Source organism: Thermobia domestica, chromosome 2, assembly GCF_964235325.1.
Source record: "Thermobia domestica chromosome 2, izTheDome1.hap1.1, whole genome shotgun sequence".
Classification (NCBI taxonomy): Eukaryota; Metazoa; Arthropoda; class Insecta; order Zygentoma; family Lepismatidae; genus Thermobia; species Thermobia domestica.
In genome coordinates this window covers 11017781-11037468 of record NC_137455.1, presented here as the reverse complement: position 1 = coordinate 11037468, position 19688 = coordinate 11017781, and the positions used below count along the sequence as shown (strand labels likewise).

At 35.9% G+C, this 19688-nt stretch overlaps 1 protein-coding gene across 1 annotated transcript in view; it reads right to left on the bottom strand.

The window, feature by feature from the left end:
• Positions 1-4073: 4073 nt before the first annotated feature.
• The window catches only part of Galphas (G protein alpha s subunit), a 242883-nt gene continuing 227268 nt past the window's right edge, over positions 4074-19688 (bottom strand). Inside the window, exons 9-10 of the mRNA XM_081738476.1 lie at positions 19023-19221; positions 4074-5255 (exon numbers count right to left, since the gene is read on the bottom strand). Coding sequence (XP_081594602.1) covers positions 5109-5255; positions 19023-19221 — 346 coding nt within the window. The 3' untranslated portion in view covers positions 4074-5108. The remainder of the gene's footprint in view (positions 5256-19022; positions 19222-19688) is intronic.

The window sequence follows — 19688 nt, the reverse complement described above, 5'->3', positions numbered from 1 at the left end:
TTTGTGACTTTGTACCTCTTGTATCACCTGACTGATCTCGACCAAATCTTCAACATAAATTAGGTTCGGGCTTGGGACGGTGTTTATCATTTCACTTTAACGGTGCAACTTAGGGGAGGGGAGATGTTTAAAAATTATCGAAAATGACCGATATTAGTGTCGAATCCATAGTTTTTGGAGTCGCTGAAACGAACAACAAGACTTCCGATGTTTAAATCCAAGCTCAGCCTCCACATTGCCCTTTATTTCAAAATGAAACAGGGGCCGCGGTGGCTCAGTGGTAGAGCGTTCACCTCTGGTGCTTGAGGTCCCGGGTTCAATCCCAGCCTCCGCCAAGTGAACTTTGTGGTGGACAAACACCGTGTGCGTGGGTTTTCTCGGGGTTCTCCCGTTTCCTCCCACTTTCTTCATTCCACCATTTCATTCATTTCTCATCTTCACCGTCTCCTTTAGCCTAACCGGCATAACCGTGCGACGTAAAACTTACAGATTTGATTTCATTTTTTTCCAAAATGAAACGTATTCTAGCCGTGCGAAGAACGGGTATTCTGCTAGTTTTAATGATTTGTATTTGTTAGTGGAAATCTTGGTGATTTCTGAACCCTAATCTAGTGCAAAATTCTCTAGACTTTGGGAGCACCACTAATGCCACCACCACTTTGTTTTCTTTCAAAACAAAAAGAACATTTTTTAAAAATAATAATAATAATACAACAAATATTGTTCTTGTAAATAATACACTTTAAATTTATTCACAATTACACAATATACAGTGATCAATAAGCATTATCGAAATTAATCATCTGAAATAGTGCTATTTATAATTATGCTTACACAGGGTTTTGAGTAATTGGCCAAGGGGGAAAAAAAATCTCGGAAGGTACAGGGAAAAGGAGAGGGGAGAGGAATTTTCTTGTACACTACAAAGGCTCAACACATAACTCAGGGTTTTTTCTTCTTTTTTTTACCTAAAAGAGGAAATGCCCGACTGCATTAAGAAAGATTGTAAAACAAAGTCCACACATCAAGTATCTTTTTTTTTTTCTTTTTCGACCTGAATCCGAAGTTGAAACAAGAATATGAGTCACCAATAATTTTCTTGAAGAACATAACACGTTTACAGTAAAGATTAAATCCTTTACACTCATGTTCTGGTCATTACTGACTTATACTTTGTTTCAACCACTATCCAGAACAAATAATGCTACAACAGGACATTCCACCTTTGTACAAAATGACAAAAGCATTAAATCTCCATTAGGGGGAGGGGAGGGAACTTCTTTTTCCTGAAAACACACACACCTTGCTCACTTCTTTTTTTAAAAAGTTTGTTTCTTATTTGAAATACAATCTTGCACCATATTATTCTTCAGCACAATAACCATTTTTCTTTTTTTTTTTTTTTTATCATATATATATATGTATATATCAAGCATTTATTTTTTTAAAAAAATAACACCTGGACATTAAACTGTTTCCAGTGTTATCTTTTTGAACACAACAAAAGCAACAGTAGCAGCATTTTTTTCTTTATTCAACAAACACATTTTTCTTAAATATATATTTACTAAGATTTTTGATTTTCTGTTGACTTTTTCGTGATATTTTTTTCACATTTAATAGAAAATCAAACACTTGCACCATGCTTGTTTTCATTTTAAATTCATCTACAAGAAATTAACGAGCACTATCTATACATAACACTACACCAGTTAACAGAGAAATAGTTTTTTTTTTTTAATTTTAAATTTTAAAAAAAGTAAAATGTCAACAACAGAAAAAAAATACTGTAAATTCTTTCTTAATGAGATATATTTTGACATAACGCGCACAAAGCAGTCATTAGTATATCTTTAATAATAATGTTTCTTTTTTTTCGTTTTTTTTCTCAGAGAAGCATTTAAAAAAGGAACAATACAAGAGTTTGCAGTTCCCAAAAAATAAATGCTACCCTCAAAAAAAATCTTTATTTATATGTATTCATTAAAACACATTTAAAAAAATAATAATAATAAAAATCAGACTCATGCTGCCAACAGAAACAAGGAAGTCTGTCCGTACAATATTATTACATTTTTATTTATTTACTCTTTTTTTTTTTCGTTCATCATCTGTAAAATCTTCTAAACGCTGATTTAACAATACAACTGGTTAAGACAACAACTACAATCAATACAGCAGTCACTCTTGCAAAAAAGAAAAATAAAAAGTATATAAGAAGGGAATTGACATTAAAAAATAACTTAAAGAGACTAGTAACACAAGTATTTTTCTCATTTGTTTTTGTAACCTCCTTACCATGCAGAAGCAATTTACTATAACGGTCAATCTACTACTTGCATTTTCTCACGGAATTGTACTTTTTTTTTCATTATTATTATGCAAAACTTTACCACAACTATGAATCGATTGTTTAATTTGCTTTTGTTTTATTTCTTTAATTTTCTTTCACTGCAGGTCATAACATAAGGCTTTAATTCGAAGCCATATATCATTGTTTAGCTGCAAGTATATACGGTATGGATTATTCATTCTTTTATTTAAAAATCTGCTATTTAACGCTGTGATTATGTGTGTATATATTTTTTTTTCTTTCGGTACTTTTATCATCATCATCTCCAGCAAACGTGGTGTTGTGTCTACAATAATCAAATTATTATTATTACTATTATTATTAATTTTTTATTTTCCACAAAGAGCTATTTCAGCACCTTGAAATACCCATTTTAACACGGTTTTCTTCACAGACATTCATCGTTGGCACATTCACATGTATGTATAATGTGTATATATAGTATGGTAAATATTTTTTTTTTCGCCGTTTGATTTTTTATGTACACAAAATACAACCACGAAGTTGTACACTGATTGAAAAAAATAAAAACAGTTGATCTTCAGCATGTAATAAGAAAAATACATTTTTTTATGTAACTTTTAATACAACGCTGAACCTAATAAAATATATATATTCTAATAAGTATCTTGTGCAATTAATTTTTGAAACGTCAACATTTTTGTGTACATTTCTTTTTTAATTAAAAAAAAAAGAGAAATAAAATTAAATACATTTCATCAATAAATTAAAAAGAAACAAGATATAAAATCAGACACAATCAACAGTTTCCTACATATATATATATATAATATATATACTATATAAATTAGTTGCTTTACTGTAACAAGAATAAATATACAATCGAAGAAAAAACAATTGAAGGACAATCGAAAGATTTTGTTACATATGAGTAGATAACAAAACAAGGTTTTCAGATCTACGACCTCTTTTCGTTTTCCAGAAGGAGGAAAAAATAATCTATATATATATATATACATTTTGTGCTGCTACTGTTCTAAATACATACTTTCCGAGGGAACCAATATGTCTGCAGTTGGACCCTGCTCTTATGAATAGCTCACTCAGATATTTTTCTCTTCTTTCAGAAGCGTACCTTCAAATATCAGTTATTAGCATCACCTTTTATAAAAAATTAATCTTTTTATTTTAAGCTTTGCACCACGTTTCACACACACAATTTCATGTTTTCTTTGTTACTACTACTACTACTCATAATAACAACAACAATAATAATATTAATCGGAACAAAGGCTTAATAATAATTTAAAATTCCACAATAAACGAAAGCATTGAAAATGTTCTATAACTTTCACCACGTCTTTCTCAAAACAATTTCTATTTCTGAAACTAAAATAATAATAATTACTATTATTATTGTTATCATCATCATCGAGGTGAGTCTTTTAATTTTCCAACTCTCAGTCTGACTGAACTTTCGGTAACTGAACCACCATCCGACAAAAAAAAATATATATATATGTATATATATATTTGTTATATGGGAGTGTTCATGTATGTATATATGTATGTATGTATGTGTATGTATGTATGTATGTGTATTTTATATATATGTGTATTTCTGTGTCTGTGTGTGTCAATAATATGCAACACGAGATTACATACAAACATTAGTGAAACGTCTATGCCCATTCTTCATCATCATCATTTATATATATGTACACATTTTGAAATGTTCATGAATGAATGAATCCATTCCTTTTTTTATTTCTATGACTGTCTTTAATAACACTAGTCCAAGCTATTTACACTGGATGTTCAATCAACATTATTTTTGTTTCTTCTTGTTTGTTTGTTTGTTTGTTTTAGAACTCGGTAAAAGAAGGTTAAAGCAGAAAATTGTTAGCACGAGGGAGCACTGAGAAGCAGGCAGCACCACCTAGTGCTAGTCTGAAATATTAACTGTATTTGTGCACACAATAGCATTTGTATTGTATTGTTTTTTTTCTTTCTTTCTTGTTAAAAACAGCTGAGCCGTGCTTGTTTTTATATAATATATGTAAATTATTTTATTTATTTATTTTGCTTTACATTTAATGTATATATTTATATATATATATACACACTTCGACTCTCCGTTCTAGTCTTCTCTCAACATCTACCGAACAAGCAGAAATAAAGATAATACTTATGTTTCTAGACTGTGTTTTGTTTCTATAAACGTGCGGTGGTTGATTTTTTCTCTTCCTTTTATTATTCAAAACTTCTTGGCCGTATTAGTACACGGAGGGAAAGCCCAAGTGCAATTCCTAGGTTACATTCTTTCTTGCATGCCATATGGGTTGACGTCAGGATACGACGTCGGCCAAGACGAGTTTTCTTCTTGTACACCATATTTTTTTTTTTTTTACATGTACACTATAAACAGCAGAGGCGCCACTGAGTGCTGTGAGGACTTTTGGCACATCACTGGGAACAGTAAAGGAAGTGCGTGATATTAGCTACAAGATATATATATATATCTTTCTTCTTCACTGTCTTCATATCGCAAACACCTATCTACGCTGTTGGACTTGTTTTCTCTCTTGATACAATGCTGAAGACGTACTCAAAAGGCTGTAGTCGTGTGTGTGTGAGTGCCAACAAACCTACCAGCACTTCCAGGGATGGGACAAAATACAGCACATTCTTTCTCTCTCTCTCTTTCACTCTTGTTCTAGAGCTAGAGCTAAAGGTTGTGAAAAACCATCAGAAACAGTCTAACACCAAACACGATACTCCTTCCTTCAGGCCATCACAACAATTCATATTGCCGCAAATGCATTCTCTGAATTATATCTCGGCAGTCATTGAACACACGACGGATGTTTTCAGTATCCACTGCGCAGGTGAAGTGAGGGTAACAGTAGTGCTTTCCATCCCCACTTGCAGTACTGATACGCTGGAAAAAGAGAAGAAAACAAATGAATAACTATGCAAAATAATGAAAATACATGGACAGATAAGAAAAATGTATAAGAGCTACTATTACTAACTGAAACAATAGGGTACGTATCTACAAGAGCTACTTTTTTCAACCTCCGCTAAGCCAGCAGAGAACCACGTAAAATGACCAAAGGGGGACAAGATTAAATTGTTCATTGAACCTCATCCCCCAACCCTTCCCCCCACAATCACCAATAGATAGGTTCTATTGTTCAATTTTTGTAAAAAATAAAGAACGTTACAACATATAAAGTACAATCGATGCGCCTGCCAAGAGTTATACTGATCTTTATTATAAACCAATTTTTGGAACATTCCTTTTATTTTGTGCAATGGACTTAAAGAAGTCCATCTAGGTTTAATTTTTTCATATATATATATATATATATATATATATATATATATATATATATATATATATATATATATATATATATATATTCATTTTACGTTACAACAGACTCTTTGTTAACGTTTGAACCTCATCCGTGGGACCGAAGTGATAACATACTCTCATAAACTTTGCTTATACATCACGATAATGCTTCACCCAATGAGACTATCTGCAGACGAAAAAATTTAAAAAAAAAAAAAAAAAAAAAAATGTATGAAATGAGTGTTCGAGAGTACTTTTTACGCCTGGGTTCTAGACTCGTGGGCGGTGCTTCGTCTGAGAAGTGGAAAGAACGACGCGTCATTGCAAAAGATGGACGAAAAACAGGACCTGTCATAAGTTCTATTTAATTATTCGCAACCATTTTTCCTTTTATTTGTTTTTGAGTTCTAAAACGAAGTATGTATGTAGATATATGTTTAGAAAAGAGAGAAAGTACAGTAATTAAATAACATGTGTAATTTCTTTAGTATTTTCCTCGGTGTTCGTTATGTGCATACCCAGCCAATACTAAATTTCATATTATGTTCCTTATATTGAAATCAAATTGCTGAAGTTATTGCTTTCTATAAAACTCTTAATATTGTGGTTCACTGCAGTTGCTTGTGGTAAAGTTGGAACAAAACTTTGTTTTGTTTGAATCACATCACAATTTGCATTGTAACAGCGTTTGTGCGCGGACAGTTTTATAAGCATTCAGATTGCTATTGGTGAAGCTGTCAATGTACAAGCGCTAGATGGATCCCAAGTTCGATTCCCGAGCTTGTTTGTTTCTTTTGCCATCCGCAATAATCATAATAGAGTAATTTGATTTCTACGGTCAGTGATATTGAAATTTCAGAGAACTCAGCACGGAGCTTAAGAGATCGTAATCTATGCCTTTCACGAATCACACGATTCACATGTTTAGCAAAGTCATCTGTTGCCGCAGTTTTCCACCCTTCGCCGCCCTTATCGTGTACACCGGTAAGTTCTTTAAACTCTCTGCAGCAATCACGCACACATCATTTATAGAGTTCCTGCTGTAATCATTACACACTCGATGTTGAATTGCAGCTGTATTATGCCCCTCCTACTGGAACAATCAAATTACATTATAATTTTTTTCTTCCCAGGCGCTCGGTACATTTTCAAGCTCGCTATTATTAGTATTATTATTATTATTATTATTAAGTATTTTGCCTAGTGGCAGGTCCTGGAACTAAGGAGGTTTAAGGTTTGTGCCTCGAAATGTTTCCTCTATATTTCTCGATCTTTAGTTTCCTCTTTTAACTCCCACTATTTTCTTCTATTTTTCAAATCATCGATTAGTTATGTTCTTCCTATTCCTCGTTTTCCTTCCATCCTTTCTTCTATAGCAGTGTGAAGAAGACAACTTTTTGTCAAGATGTGTCCAATCCTCTTAGCCTTCCTAAGAAGGCTACTAGCTAGAAACGTCCTCTTCTCTCCTATCCCTTTTAAAACATCTTAGTTTGTTACTCTCTCTGTTCATTTTATGTTCTCCATCTTTCTTAAAAAAAATCGAAGCGCTCTAAATATTTCTTCTCTAACTTGATCAACTTCTTCAGTCCAATATTGAGGCTGCTAGTTATGAGTGATCTTTTGTTGTTGAATGCTTCTTTGGCTATGGCAATTCTTGACCTGATCTCAGTGCAATAAACGTCTCTCGTCAAAATACTTCTCAGATACTTGAAATTATCGACGTCTTCAAGTTCTTTTTGTTCTATTCTGACCTTGCTAGGCATGTTTTCACGGAATATTGTTATAACTTTCGATTTTTCAAAAGCTCGCTACACCACAATTATTGAGCGGAAGAGTCTGTCTATTGGGTAAGGAGGGAAGCGACATCATAAACAAGTAAAATAATAATACAAGGACCATTCAATAAGTAAAGAGAGAGAGTCTATATTTTTAACACTAATCAATTTTTTGTTTTTTGTTTTTTTGTTTCAGGGGTTAGCTGGCAACCTTGGGATATGCTCTGATCTGCTGTTTCGTAATTTTATGTCAACACAACTTCAAAAATATCAATTCATCATGGCAAGTCCTCTAGAAGATTGCACCTTAGAAGAACAGCGCTCAGTCATTAGTTTTTAGTCGCAGAAGGTGTAAAACCAAGTGAAATTTTTTCTCGAATGTTGAGACAGTACGGTAACAGTTGTATGAACCGTGCGAATGTGTACAAGTGGGTTGATCGGTTTAAAAGTGGCCGAACAAGTGTAGGTGATGAACCCCGATGTGGACGTCCAGTGGAAGTTTCTGGTTTTTCGTTGGAATCGAGGATTGACGGACTTATTCGTGATAACAGAAGAATTACTGTTGAAATGATAACTGAGGAAGTTCAAGTAAGTGTTGGAACTGTTCACAATGTCATTAGGAACATTTTAAAGTACAGAAAAACGTGTGCCAGATGGGTTCCCAGACAATGAGGAAGTTAAGGCAACGGTGCAAAGGTGGCTTCGGGGTAAATCGAAAGATTTCTTCGCCAAGGGAATTAGGAAGCTGCAAGAAAGATGGGACAAATGCATAACTGTAAAGGGTGATTATATTGAAAAATAGCCTTAGTTTTGAAAGATTCAAATAAATCTTTATTAAGCTATAGCAATTTATCTCTTTACTTATTGAATGCCCCTCGTAAAAAGCTTTGTCTTCTCCAGTTTCGTTACCTCAGGTGTTCTGGTAACTTAACAGAGGCTGAAAACAAAATAGCCCTCGTATAAGAATATCCAGAGCTACAAAAATCTGCAAACGATTTCGAGGCACTCCTTACCTCAGCGCATCTACAGAAAATCGGTTGCTACACAAAAGGCATAATGTGTGTAACTCTCTGTTTGTTCATCCTGTAGAAACAGTGTTGGGATAAATTTGTAGTTTGAATCTTCTCTTCCTATTTATGGGTAATGAAAAATCCTTGGTATGTTGTACCACTACGTAAGGTCACAAATTAACAAAGCCTCAACTGACGATCCTGAACTAACACTCATCTAAAATCTTGAACTACAAATCACTCTGAGAACTGATAATGTGACAGAAAATTTTTCAACTTAAAGTCAGTCACTCAAACACCACTTACAGTGTAATAAGATTTGTAAATAAAATCAATAAAAACTATGAACTTGTTATCATTCTGCAGAACCCAACTATTTCGTTACAGAAATGAAACGAAATCTTTGAGTTTTACGTCCCACGGTTATGCCGGTTAGGCTAAAGGAGACGGTGATAATGAGAGATGAGTGAAATGGTGGAATGAAGAAAGTGGGAGGAAACGGGAGAACCCCGAGAAAACCCACGAGCACGGTGTTTGTCCACCACAAAGTTCACTTGGCGGGGCTGGGATCGAACCCGGGACCCCAAGCACCAGAGGTGAACGCTCTACCACTGATATTTCGTTACAGAATCCACCATTTCAAAAAACAATTAGAAAATGAGGAGTAACTCGAAACCGTTCGTAGATTTTATGCTTTTGGATGTTTTAACGTGTAAGAATGTTTATTTACTGTTGTAAGAGCTATGCAGTAGAGTCCTTAAAGCTCGGCACTCCATAGCCCGACAGACCGGATAACTCGGTCACAACCTGGCAGGGAGAAAAAAGTATTTTTCTGAGGTCTGTCTTATCAGGTACATTACTGTATAGTGTGTATTCACTAATTATCATTTTCATGTATAGTAAAGGCTCTATGCCTTCATAAAATACGTACTTTTCCTTTGTTTAAGGGCAATTGGGTAGTTTATTATGCTGTATTCTCAAGCAACTAATACATACAAGTACAGTACTATATTTTCTCAGGAGACACTTCTTTTTTAACCCACTTCCCGATAACCTGGCATTTTCACAAACTCGGCTACCCTTCGGTCTACATTAAGCAGAGCTTTCGGGACTTAACTATATTTCAAACAAGCGATGTAACTAACACAGGTCAATAAGTCGTACTGGCTACCCGTGTAAATGCTTCAAAGTTTCTCGTGTAGGAGTACAATCACAACAAGAAATCAAAAAGGCTTGATGGTAAGAAAAGTTGCTATTGAAATACAGAGCATTATCAGTTCGTTATATGTTGAGAATATTCCCACAGCTGAAATTGTTCAAGTTTAAAGCGAAGACGTTATGATTACATGTACAATTTTGTCTATGAGAATATGTTCATTTGGAGTCACAATAAAAGTACAAATTCTAGTCTGTACCTAAAGGAACACTAACATGATTGCTTTTTTATTTATGTTTCCTGTACAAATATCATACTATTGATTCAAACAATAATGTAATTACTGTACATATGAAAAATATAAAATAAATTATCACAAAGAATACATCAAGTAATACTATCATTATGCTGGGTCAGCCTACGCCATTTTAACTAATTTGAGATCTTGGATCTGGTTGAAATTAGGTATGATAGTTCAACATATCTGTAAACCTTTTATATAAAATGTTGGGTTCCGCTGAGAAATACTTCCAAAATTATGTTCTGTGAAGGTGATTTAAATCAGAAAATGTTGCCCCTATTTGAGTCACGTATCTTCTGAGCTGAATTCAGGATTCAAATATTTATACAACCAAGATAAACTTGTCTCTTAAAAAAAATAAATAAAAATAAATAAATAAATAATAATAAATAAAAAGATACAGTATTTTACATGCGTACTAAAGAGAGAGATTTTGTAAACTTAAATCTGCAAAGAAACGTGCAAGAATTTTTTTAAAGCAATCCTGCTATTGGTTTGGAACACACGCATTACTTTCATATTTAGCACCTAATTTGTGTTACATGTGTTGAAACAATAAAAAGTGAAAACTGTTTGAAAAATGACTAATCGAAGTACTGTAAATGGAACAGGTGATAGATATCCACAGCATACACTATATAATTAGCTTATCCCTAATGATGTCAAAAAATTATCCGCAAATGTAGCTACAATTTTTCTTCATTATTATGCTGTTGTGGTCGTACTACCAAAGTTTGATCCTAATTCCTCCATTTGTCTTCCTTCTGTTGCAGATAGATCATGGACGCTCCATTAGAAGTTTGCACCAAAGAGTAACAATTTTCTTATTCTCTAGCATGACCACAACAGCATAACAATAAAATAAACGACGACAGAGGTCAATGTGAACAATATAAGAAGTTATAGCTATATTGTGGATATTTTTTGACTTACCCTCGTAACTTATTGCACAGTGGTGGATCGCCCCTCCAGAAGACGAAACTTTCTTATTTTATATATATAAATAAAACACTTCCCAGAGTTTGGAGCTCTTAAAGGTAGCTCTAAATAGCAGTATTACAACCCACCGCCCCCCCCAGAAGTCCGTCCTGGATCCGCCCTTGTTATCGCAAGACACTAGGTTACTGTACATTTTACCACATTTTTCTTTCTTTCTTGAAGAACCACAAAATTTAGTATACAGAGTAGGAAGAGCTGTTCATACCTTGCATTCTAGAAATAAATAAATTATATAATGGATATTTCAATGCATCGCTGACCCCTTTGTCAAGGAAAGCACTTATCACCAAGTTTTAGTTGGCAGCATAGCGAAAGATAATGCATGGATGAAAAAGCCAGTGATGCCTTGAAACAGTTCTTTCTCCTCTACGTATTAACGTGTAGAATACTTACACTATCATTACTTTTTTGTCTATTTTTCTGTGTTCTTTGAATAAACTGATATGAACAATGCGATTTTACTAACTTCTTCTTCAACGCTATAATGATCGCAAGGAGTCATGAAGCTTGACCTTAATCTACTAATTTCATTGCCCAACAGAACGCGGGGGTGTGTTCCTGTTGCCAACTCCTACCCATGAAATTTAGCCACTGTTGACGCTCGCGCTATTTGAAGAACATCTCCATAGTGTACAGTGTTGTCAGATTGTCCTTAAATTTTGTTTTGTTAATTCTTTTATTGTTGCTGTTTTGTGTTTTCGCTGTTATTATTGTTACCGTTTCACTCGAGTTTGTGTCATAGTTATTTAAGTGTTGTCTTTTGTTGCTCAGTTACAATGTCTTTAAAGTTTGCCAATATTGTTGCTGCACTTCTCATGGTTGACATTTTCTCAAATGTGCCTTCGGAAGGCAGCTTCAAGAATCGTATCGAAACCTCCGATGTATTACAAGAGAATGCTAAAGCACTGACCCAGAAAAAGAAAAATTAGTGCACTGGCAGTATAGTGATACTTTTCTTCTTACGGTTTCTTTTGGTGTTGTGATAAAATATATCCAATTCCCAAATGTATAGTTTGTACTGTAAAACTTAGTAATGCTGCTACGGTTCCCAGTAAACTGATGCAATATTTATCAACAAAACATTTCTCTGTCAGTTTTGTTGGTTCCTCGAACAAAGACAAAGCAAAAAACATTCACGACTGCTACAGTGCATGTTTCGGAAAAAGTACGGGAAGATAGTTATAAGGTAGCCTAACTTATCGTAAAAGCAAAGAAACCACACAATAGTTGAAATGTTCTTAATGCCTGCTCATAGGGAAATGATAAAAATAGTCCTGGGTTCAGAAGCTGCTATTGAAATTTCAAGAATTCCCTTGTTTGCTGACATTATCGGTCACAGAATTATTGACAAGTCTCATGATACTGAAGAAATGTCTTGAGGACATGTCTACGGGCCCCGAATTCGATTCCTGGTATGAAAACCTTGAAACTGAATGATTCTGTGATTCGGATACCACCTTAAACAGTAGCTCCACGTCTTATATAGCCTCGGTGTTCAAAAAGACGCTGAAACTCCAATCCAACCAGCTTACCGGTAGCCTTGTGGGCTGCGCTTTTCCGCATGTTCCAGCACTAACATGAAATATAATATGCAGGATAGCAAACAGTACTGAAACTCGGGTACAGATTGCGCTCAGGTGCAATGTAGTATGAGCTGTGAGCGCCACATGTGTGCTTAGTTGTGTGTGGAGTAGCATAGTAGGCAGTGGACGCGAAGGTAATGTTTATATTCGAGCAATATTTCCGCTTACACGGTGTGGAGCATGCAGGAGATGAGCGCGCAGGTCTACTGTATTGCTCTGAAACTTTGGCATATGAAGATTTCATCAACAACATATGGTTCAGTCATGAAAGCCATGTGTAACTTGATCGTTAGTCGGTTATTGACCCATTCTTAAATGAATTGCGCGGTTTTTGCCAGTCACTTGTGCTTCTGCCCACGAGTTTGGATATCGCTTGATTTCCCGTGAAACAGATTTTCCATATTCTTCCCACTCCCCTTACCTCATTGCCTACATATGGGGTATGATGAAGGAAACAATTTTCCGAACAGATAATTCCCTACCACTATACCGGACGGTCATTTGTTTTGTCGTTCTAGCAATCTGTGTTCAATAACATATTCATCGGCCTATAGGACCACTATGAAGAATGTGTGCAACGTAAACGTAATGCTCAACCTTCTGAACACATGATATACAGGCGAGACTCCTCTTAAATTTACAATATGTGTTGAGTAACATTTAGCTGACACCCGTTTTACAACATTTCTTATGTTTGAGGATATAGTACAACAAGTAAATAAATAAATGTCAACGATGTGATTTCAGTACTGTTTGTTTGGCCGCATACTGTATATAAGAATTCCAATAATGCCGACGTAGTAATTTGGATCGAACGTACGAAATGTTACGTTCGCTGTTGTCAGGAATAGTCTGTGAAAACAGACAATATGAGATTCACACAAGGCCATGTTGAGTTGGTGCTACGTGCTACATTTTTTGGAAATAATTGTATCCTGGATGAATTATAACAGCTTAGTGCTGTGTAGGTCGTTAGTCAGATGTTGGAATCCCCTTGATTGAGAATCGGATTTACTAAATAAAATTTTTTTCATAATTTTCGATGTTGGTCTCGAAAAAACTATTGGGAAGTTTTTACTTTCTTCCAGTTTAACTTTACAATTTTGAAAGAGAGACTTGGTACTTTCAATATTCTTCTTCCCGAAGCAAACTTTTAAATGACACCTCTACCACCGTTTTCTTTCACAACTTGCTAACATGAGTTAATTATGTATCTAAACAAATTCCGGTCGCTACAACACACGGAAGTATGCTTGCTCAGTTAGCATATCTTTAACAAGATAATGCGTATCCACATACATTTTTGGTGATTGTAATATGTATACTTAATGCAAGTAGGTTTCCTAGTCTTCACAGTGGTTGGTTAAGAATGAAGTTTATCAGTCGCTACTAATAATCGAATCCGGGATCCATGCATACAAAGAGCAAGCATATTAAAACATTTGGATCCATAGAACATGTAAGAAATGCTAAAAAGCAGAAGTTTTCTTGGAATTCAACACGGAATTATCGCCTCTACAGAGGTTGTTTCCGATCTATGGTGACGATTTCAACCTGCACTTACCTTAAAAAGATACCATGTCGCCACAATCGAGGGTGCTCTATTTGGTAGCCCTGAATCTGGGGAATTGCCTGACAGCGAAGTTTCCACTGTAGGAGGCTGGCACACGCAGTATAGTCATGTCAAGCCGCAAAAACTACTCCTGATAGGCTTTCCAAGCCCTTCAACGGTGCGGGATCTGCTGTGAGACAAGGCTCGTTTCAGGAGGCCGAAGGCACAAAAGTCCATCGGTGACTCATCAGAGGACCTCACTGGAATGTCTGTGAATAGAATGGCATGAATTCAAGTTTTTCCTGTCATTTGTTGGAGGAAGAGGCGGGTTGAACGAGATGTATGACTTGACGCCTTGTCTTGATGCACCCACACACGACTCCATAGACATGGGAAATGTCATGGCGATAAACCGGTGTCAGGACGTTAGTCTGATATTGGTGATATTCCCAATTCACCTTCGTATTTTTCGCTACACAATGTATGGTCAGCTTGGTACCTGGTACGAGTATCCAGCAATGATCATGAAACCTGTGCCCAAACTTTCCTTGCATTCAGTGAACCATCTTTGAAAATCCCTCGCACCTCTCGATCAATAAAAAATTGCACGTGGCTCATTCCATCTCCATTCAGGTCGGAAGGGGGGGGGGGGGTCAGGTGACCATCTCCGATTTTTTTGAAAAAAATATGTTTGGTAGTCCTGTTGGAGATATGAAACCTGCGAAGACGATTTTCCCAGAAAAAAAATTGTCTTCGAGTTATGGGCTAACGAAATTCGGACGTACATCAAACGCTCTGGAATAGCTCCCATTTGACATTTAGACTGCATTGGAGATACACTGCATTGTGTGAAGTGTTTTATGTCAACGATATTACCCATTGTGCATGTCAATGCATCGTCTTGTTCGTGTTTCACAATAGATATACTATCTAATGTATATAAAAGTTAGTTAGCATTGCAAATATGTCTTCACAATATAGCACCCAGGGAGTTAAGTGCAGTGATTATCTAAAAAGGCACAAGAACGTAATATACAAAAGTAACACGAAAAATTTCACTGTTGTTGGTAATCTTGCAGAGTTATTACAAAATTATTTTGGATCACAAGTACAAGTAAACAGTGCTGATAACTTGTGCAAAAACTGTTTTATTTATTACAAGGCTCAGATCGAGAAACCAGCTGCTTCGGTTGAACCAAATAGTGCGATCATTATTACGGATCAAATGACTGCAGATGACGATTCAGTGACTTCAGATCCAATCTACGTTTCAAGTAGTGCAGTGATTGGTACTTTAAATAGTAGCATAAGTATACTTGATACGCAAGTGTCACCCGTGAAAAAAACATGGCAAGAGAAGGAAGAAAGAAGAGTCACGTACGCAAAACGAAAATCAGAACTAGAAAACGTGTTTTCGATGGCAGTATCTGGAAAATTACAAGATGCTTTTGGTGTGAGTGTACCGTGTTCCTCAGGAAGTTCGTCCGAGAGTTGCAATAATTGTGAAATGTGGTTTTTCAACATCACTTGTGCAATAGAGAAATCATCCTATCGTGAAAAAGTACAACTTCTCGTATCGTGCCTGAAACCTTCAGTAAACGCACGATCGTCGAACGCATCCCATCTGCGATAAAGTATCTAATAGATAAGTCACGCAAAGTGAAAAAAGAAAAGGTATGTGGGCAACGCCAGATCCGTACCAAGGATCCGCTTACCTCGAGACTGCATTGTCATATTACGTAGATGATAGAAAGACTGTTCTAGACGAAGTCCGAATCAAAAAGATGTTTCTGTATATGAAAACGGTGAAAAAGTAAAAAGGGTTAAAAGTTTTATGACCCGCTCCATTAAAGAAGCCTTCAGATTGATGAATGAAGGTAATCCTGACATAAAGATGTCTATTTCTAAATTTTACTCTTTACGTCTCAAGTGGGTTAAATGTCAGCCGGTGAAACAAACATGTACATGTATTTATTGTACCAATATAAATCTCATATGTACATCCCTGAGCAAGCTTACTGAAAGAAAGATAGTAGATACAGATCTGTACTCTTTGTGTCTCTGTGGCGATCCTACCGAAAAGTGTTGGTTGCAAGAATGTGAGAATTGCCCAGGACTAAATGCAATTTCGGAACAAAGTTTCGAGATACAAGATACTGATGAAATCACGTATGCACTATGGGATAGCGGAGATCTTGTGAAAGAAACTGGAAATCTAAATAGATTTTTAAAGCATGTAAAGTACTGGATTTCAAAAGGAATAACTCATAGCTATATTCGAAAAATCCAGGGAGAAAGTATAGCGGAAATAAAAAGATCTACACTTCTTGAAACATCCTTGGTATTGCATTTCGATTTTGCCGAGAACTGGTCTGTTGTTTTGCCAGATGAAATTCAAAGTTATCATTGGCCCAATTCACAGATATCTATATTTACGTGTGTAGTGTACTTCAATGGCAACACAACAAGTTATGCGGTAGTGAGCAATGACTTGCAACATGATGGTGCTCATGCACTTTGTGCAATCAAACTGATACATCAAGATGTTAATGAAATCACCGACTCATACAATGAATTGCTCATAATTTATATTTCAGATGGAGCAGCTTTTCATTTTAAAAACAGGTTCCAGCTGTATGAGCTTGAAAAACATTTCCAAGACGATTCAACCAAGAGAAGATGGATCTTCTCGGCAACGGGACACGGAAAAAGTGCATGTGACGGTATAGGTGGGCTCTGCAAACATTACGCAACAACGTTTAATCTTCGAAATGACCCGGTAAGAGCTATAAGGGATTCAGAATCGTTTGTCAACACCGTTTCGGAACTTATCAAAGGCACAAGGCTTTTATTATTAAGTGCACGTACTATTCAAGACTTCAGAAATCAAAAATCACAAGAGTGGGCCAATGTTAAACATGTGATTGGTATTCAGTCTAGTCATTTTTGGCAGGTCGACAATACAGGCATATTCATGGCAAGAAGCACGAAACATGTACTTGAAAAAATACAAGTAGCTGACAGTTCCAAAAGAATATATTATACTCTGAATGACCTTCAAATTGGAGATTTTGTTACTTGCGTCTATGATAAGCAGTGGTGAGTGGGTCAAGTAGTTTCACTCTCACAGGAATTTTGCGATATTACAGCGTCTTTTATGACTCCTCATGGACCTGCAACTTTCTTTAAATGGCCAGCTGAAAACAATGAGTGTAACGTTAATTTGAAAGATGTTCTTAAACTCACTCCGCCGTCTCCTACTTGTGCCTCAGCACGCTATCACAAATTCCTTCCCAAAGAAGTGATGCTGGTAGAAGACCTCTTTGCTTCAATATGACTTACAGAGAGAAGCCAGTATGTAATAATTAACTATGCTATTGATTAATTTTTCATGTTATTTATACATACCACATAATTGTTTAAATCGATCACTTTGTGTAACATGTTAAATTCCATATATATATTCTAGTGTACATTTATATAAGAATATTGCATCATTGCACATTTCGATTTACTTCTTCAAACGATGCAAAATTAAAAAGAAAAAGAACTATCACGCCAAGCGTGGTTGCATACCCGGCCCCTGTGCAACACAATATTTTAAAAATTTGCGAAAAATTTAATACACAAATATCTACTTTTCTTTTTGCATGATTCATATAGGAAACAATGAAAGATCGTTCAGGCAGATTTTCAGATTTTTTAAGAATGGCCTTTTGGAGAAAATCCGCCCTAATTTCTGGCGAAAATGACGTTTTATCATACTTTCACTCACGTTTTCTCACCCATGTGCCATCGTAGATGGCAAACAAAATTATCTATAGGGATTCCAGAAGGAGTATTATATTGTCACAATAATACGGTTCTTTTTTTAATCCTTCATACGGAAAATAAATGTCAAAATTCTTACATTTTACTAAGCTTTCCGGTGTTTACAAAATACTCTTGTTGGACTGTAATTCGAGCTTTTTATATCAGAACCACAAATGTAACCTGAGCACTTTTAAATAAAGAAAGAATCATCCAATTATTACAAGTAGTTACTGAACTACGTGTCTTTCAAGATTTTGCCCATCCAGTATCTTATTTAAAATAGCGATCTTCGTCCGAATTTCATTAGCCCATAACTCGAAGACAAAATTTTTTCTGGGAAAATCCTCTTCGCAGGTTTCATATCTCCAACAGGGTTACCAAATATATATATTTTTTTTTTTTCAAAAAAAATCAGAGATAGTCACCTAGTCAATTTTGCATATATCTGCCTGAATTGAGATGGAATGGGCCACGTGGCTTGTGACAGTCATCCAGATAAACATATGCCTCGTCAACTGTTAACAACCAACTTCCACTTTTCACCAGCCAGGTACCGCTCATACAGCTTTCGACGTTCCTGGATGTGTTTTGGCAAGAGCTTATGAACACGCCCCTTCCGTCGCTTTACCAACCTCAAATCGTTGTGAATGATGGTGTGCATTGTCTTCAGTGATATCTATAGCCGGTTCGCGATACTTCTCTGTGCGGGTGGATTCTCCCTGGTGACCAGAGCCCCGAATTCTAGCTCGTGAGCAGCTAGTGGCAGGCCGGGGGTTGGCCTGTTTCTGCCTACAGGAATCACCCCACGTCTCGCTTTACCTGCCCTTTCAACACCCCTGATATGCCATTTTTGGGCACAGTGAATCTAAGTTCCTTGTACAGTTTGATAATGGCACTATAACTGTAGTTCACGTGAGAAAGGACCGTTATGTAGCCATCCCAATAAGCACTTATTTTCGGCGGCATTTGTCCCGATATGCACTTACCACACCTGTCACGCACAGTCAATGGTCCAAGGTGCCCACACGACTGGCAGCTTCCTTCTCTTGCCGTTTGGTGGTGCTGCACAAGGTGTGTAATTTCATCACCACAGATCGGAAACAACTTCTATATTAACTATTGCACTAGTGAAAAAGGAAAAAGAGAGAAAATACAAACCAAAAATTCATCCCGGATGAAGTACTTGGCACGGACGACCTCCGGGTCTTCCCCTGGTTCGGCTTGGGCATCCGTGGGAGTTTGGTATCGAGCAAAATCTGCAAAATAATCTTCCAACCGAGACTTTCCAGCTTTAATTTTTTCTGCTAAAAGATCCTGTTTATTTAAAAACAGAATCACTGATATCGTCCTCAACCACCTGGAAATGAAATACCAGTCATTAGATAATTCGTAAAAGCATGAAATGCAAAATCACAGTTCAGATTTAAAAAACTTTTAACACATTATAAACCCACTGTACTAAACGCTCCTTAAGTTCTTCTTTATTACTTGAAGCCGGTTTTGCGACTCTTCCAAAGAAGAAACGAAGTGGGATGTCTAAAGGTAATTATAAAATGAAAGAACTTACGGTACAATACTTATTAAAAGCTGTAAAAAGTGTTCATAAAGTATTTAAAGTTCTTTTTAAAGTTTTTAAAAAAGTAAGCGTTGTTTTGGCTTGTAGTTACACACTGTAATTGCAAAGTGCAATTTTAAACTTTTGTTGTTGTTGTTGAAGATTAATCCTACAAGAAATTCAATTAAAAAGAAGTCCCTATAGTCACACCGGCCCGATGAGTGGGGGAATTATCCGGTTTCATCGTGGAAGCACCAGACAAGGTGATA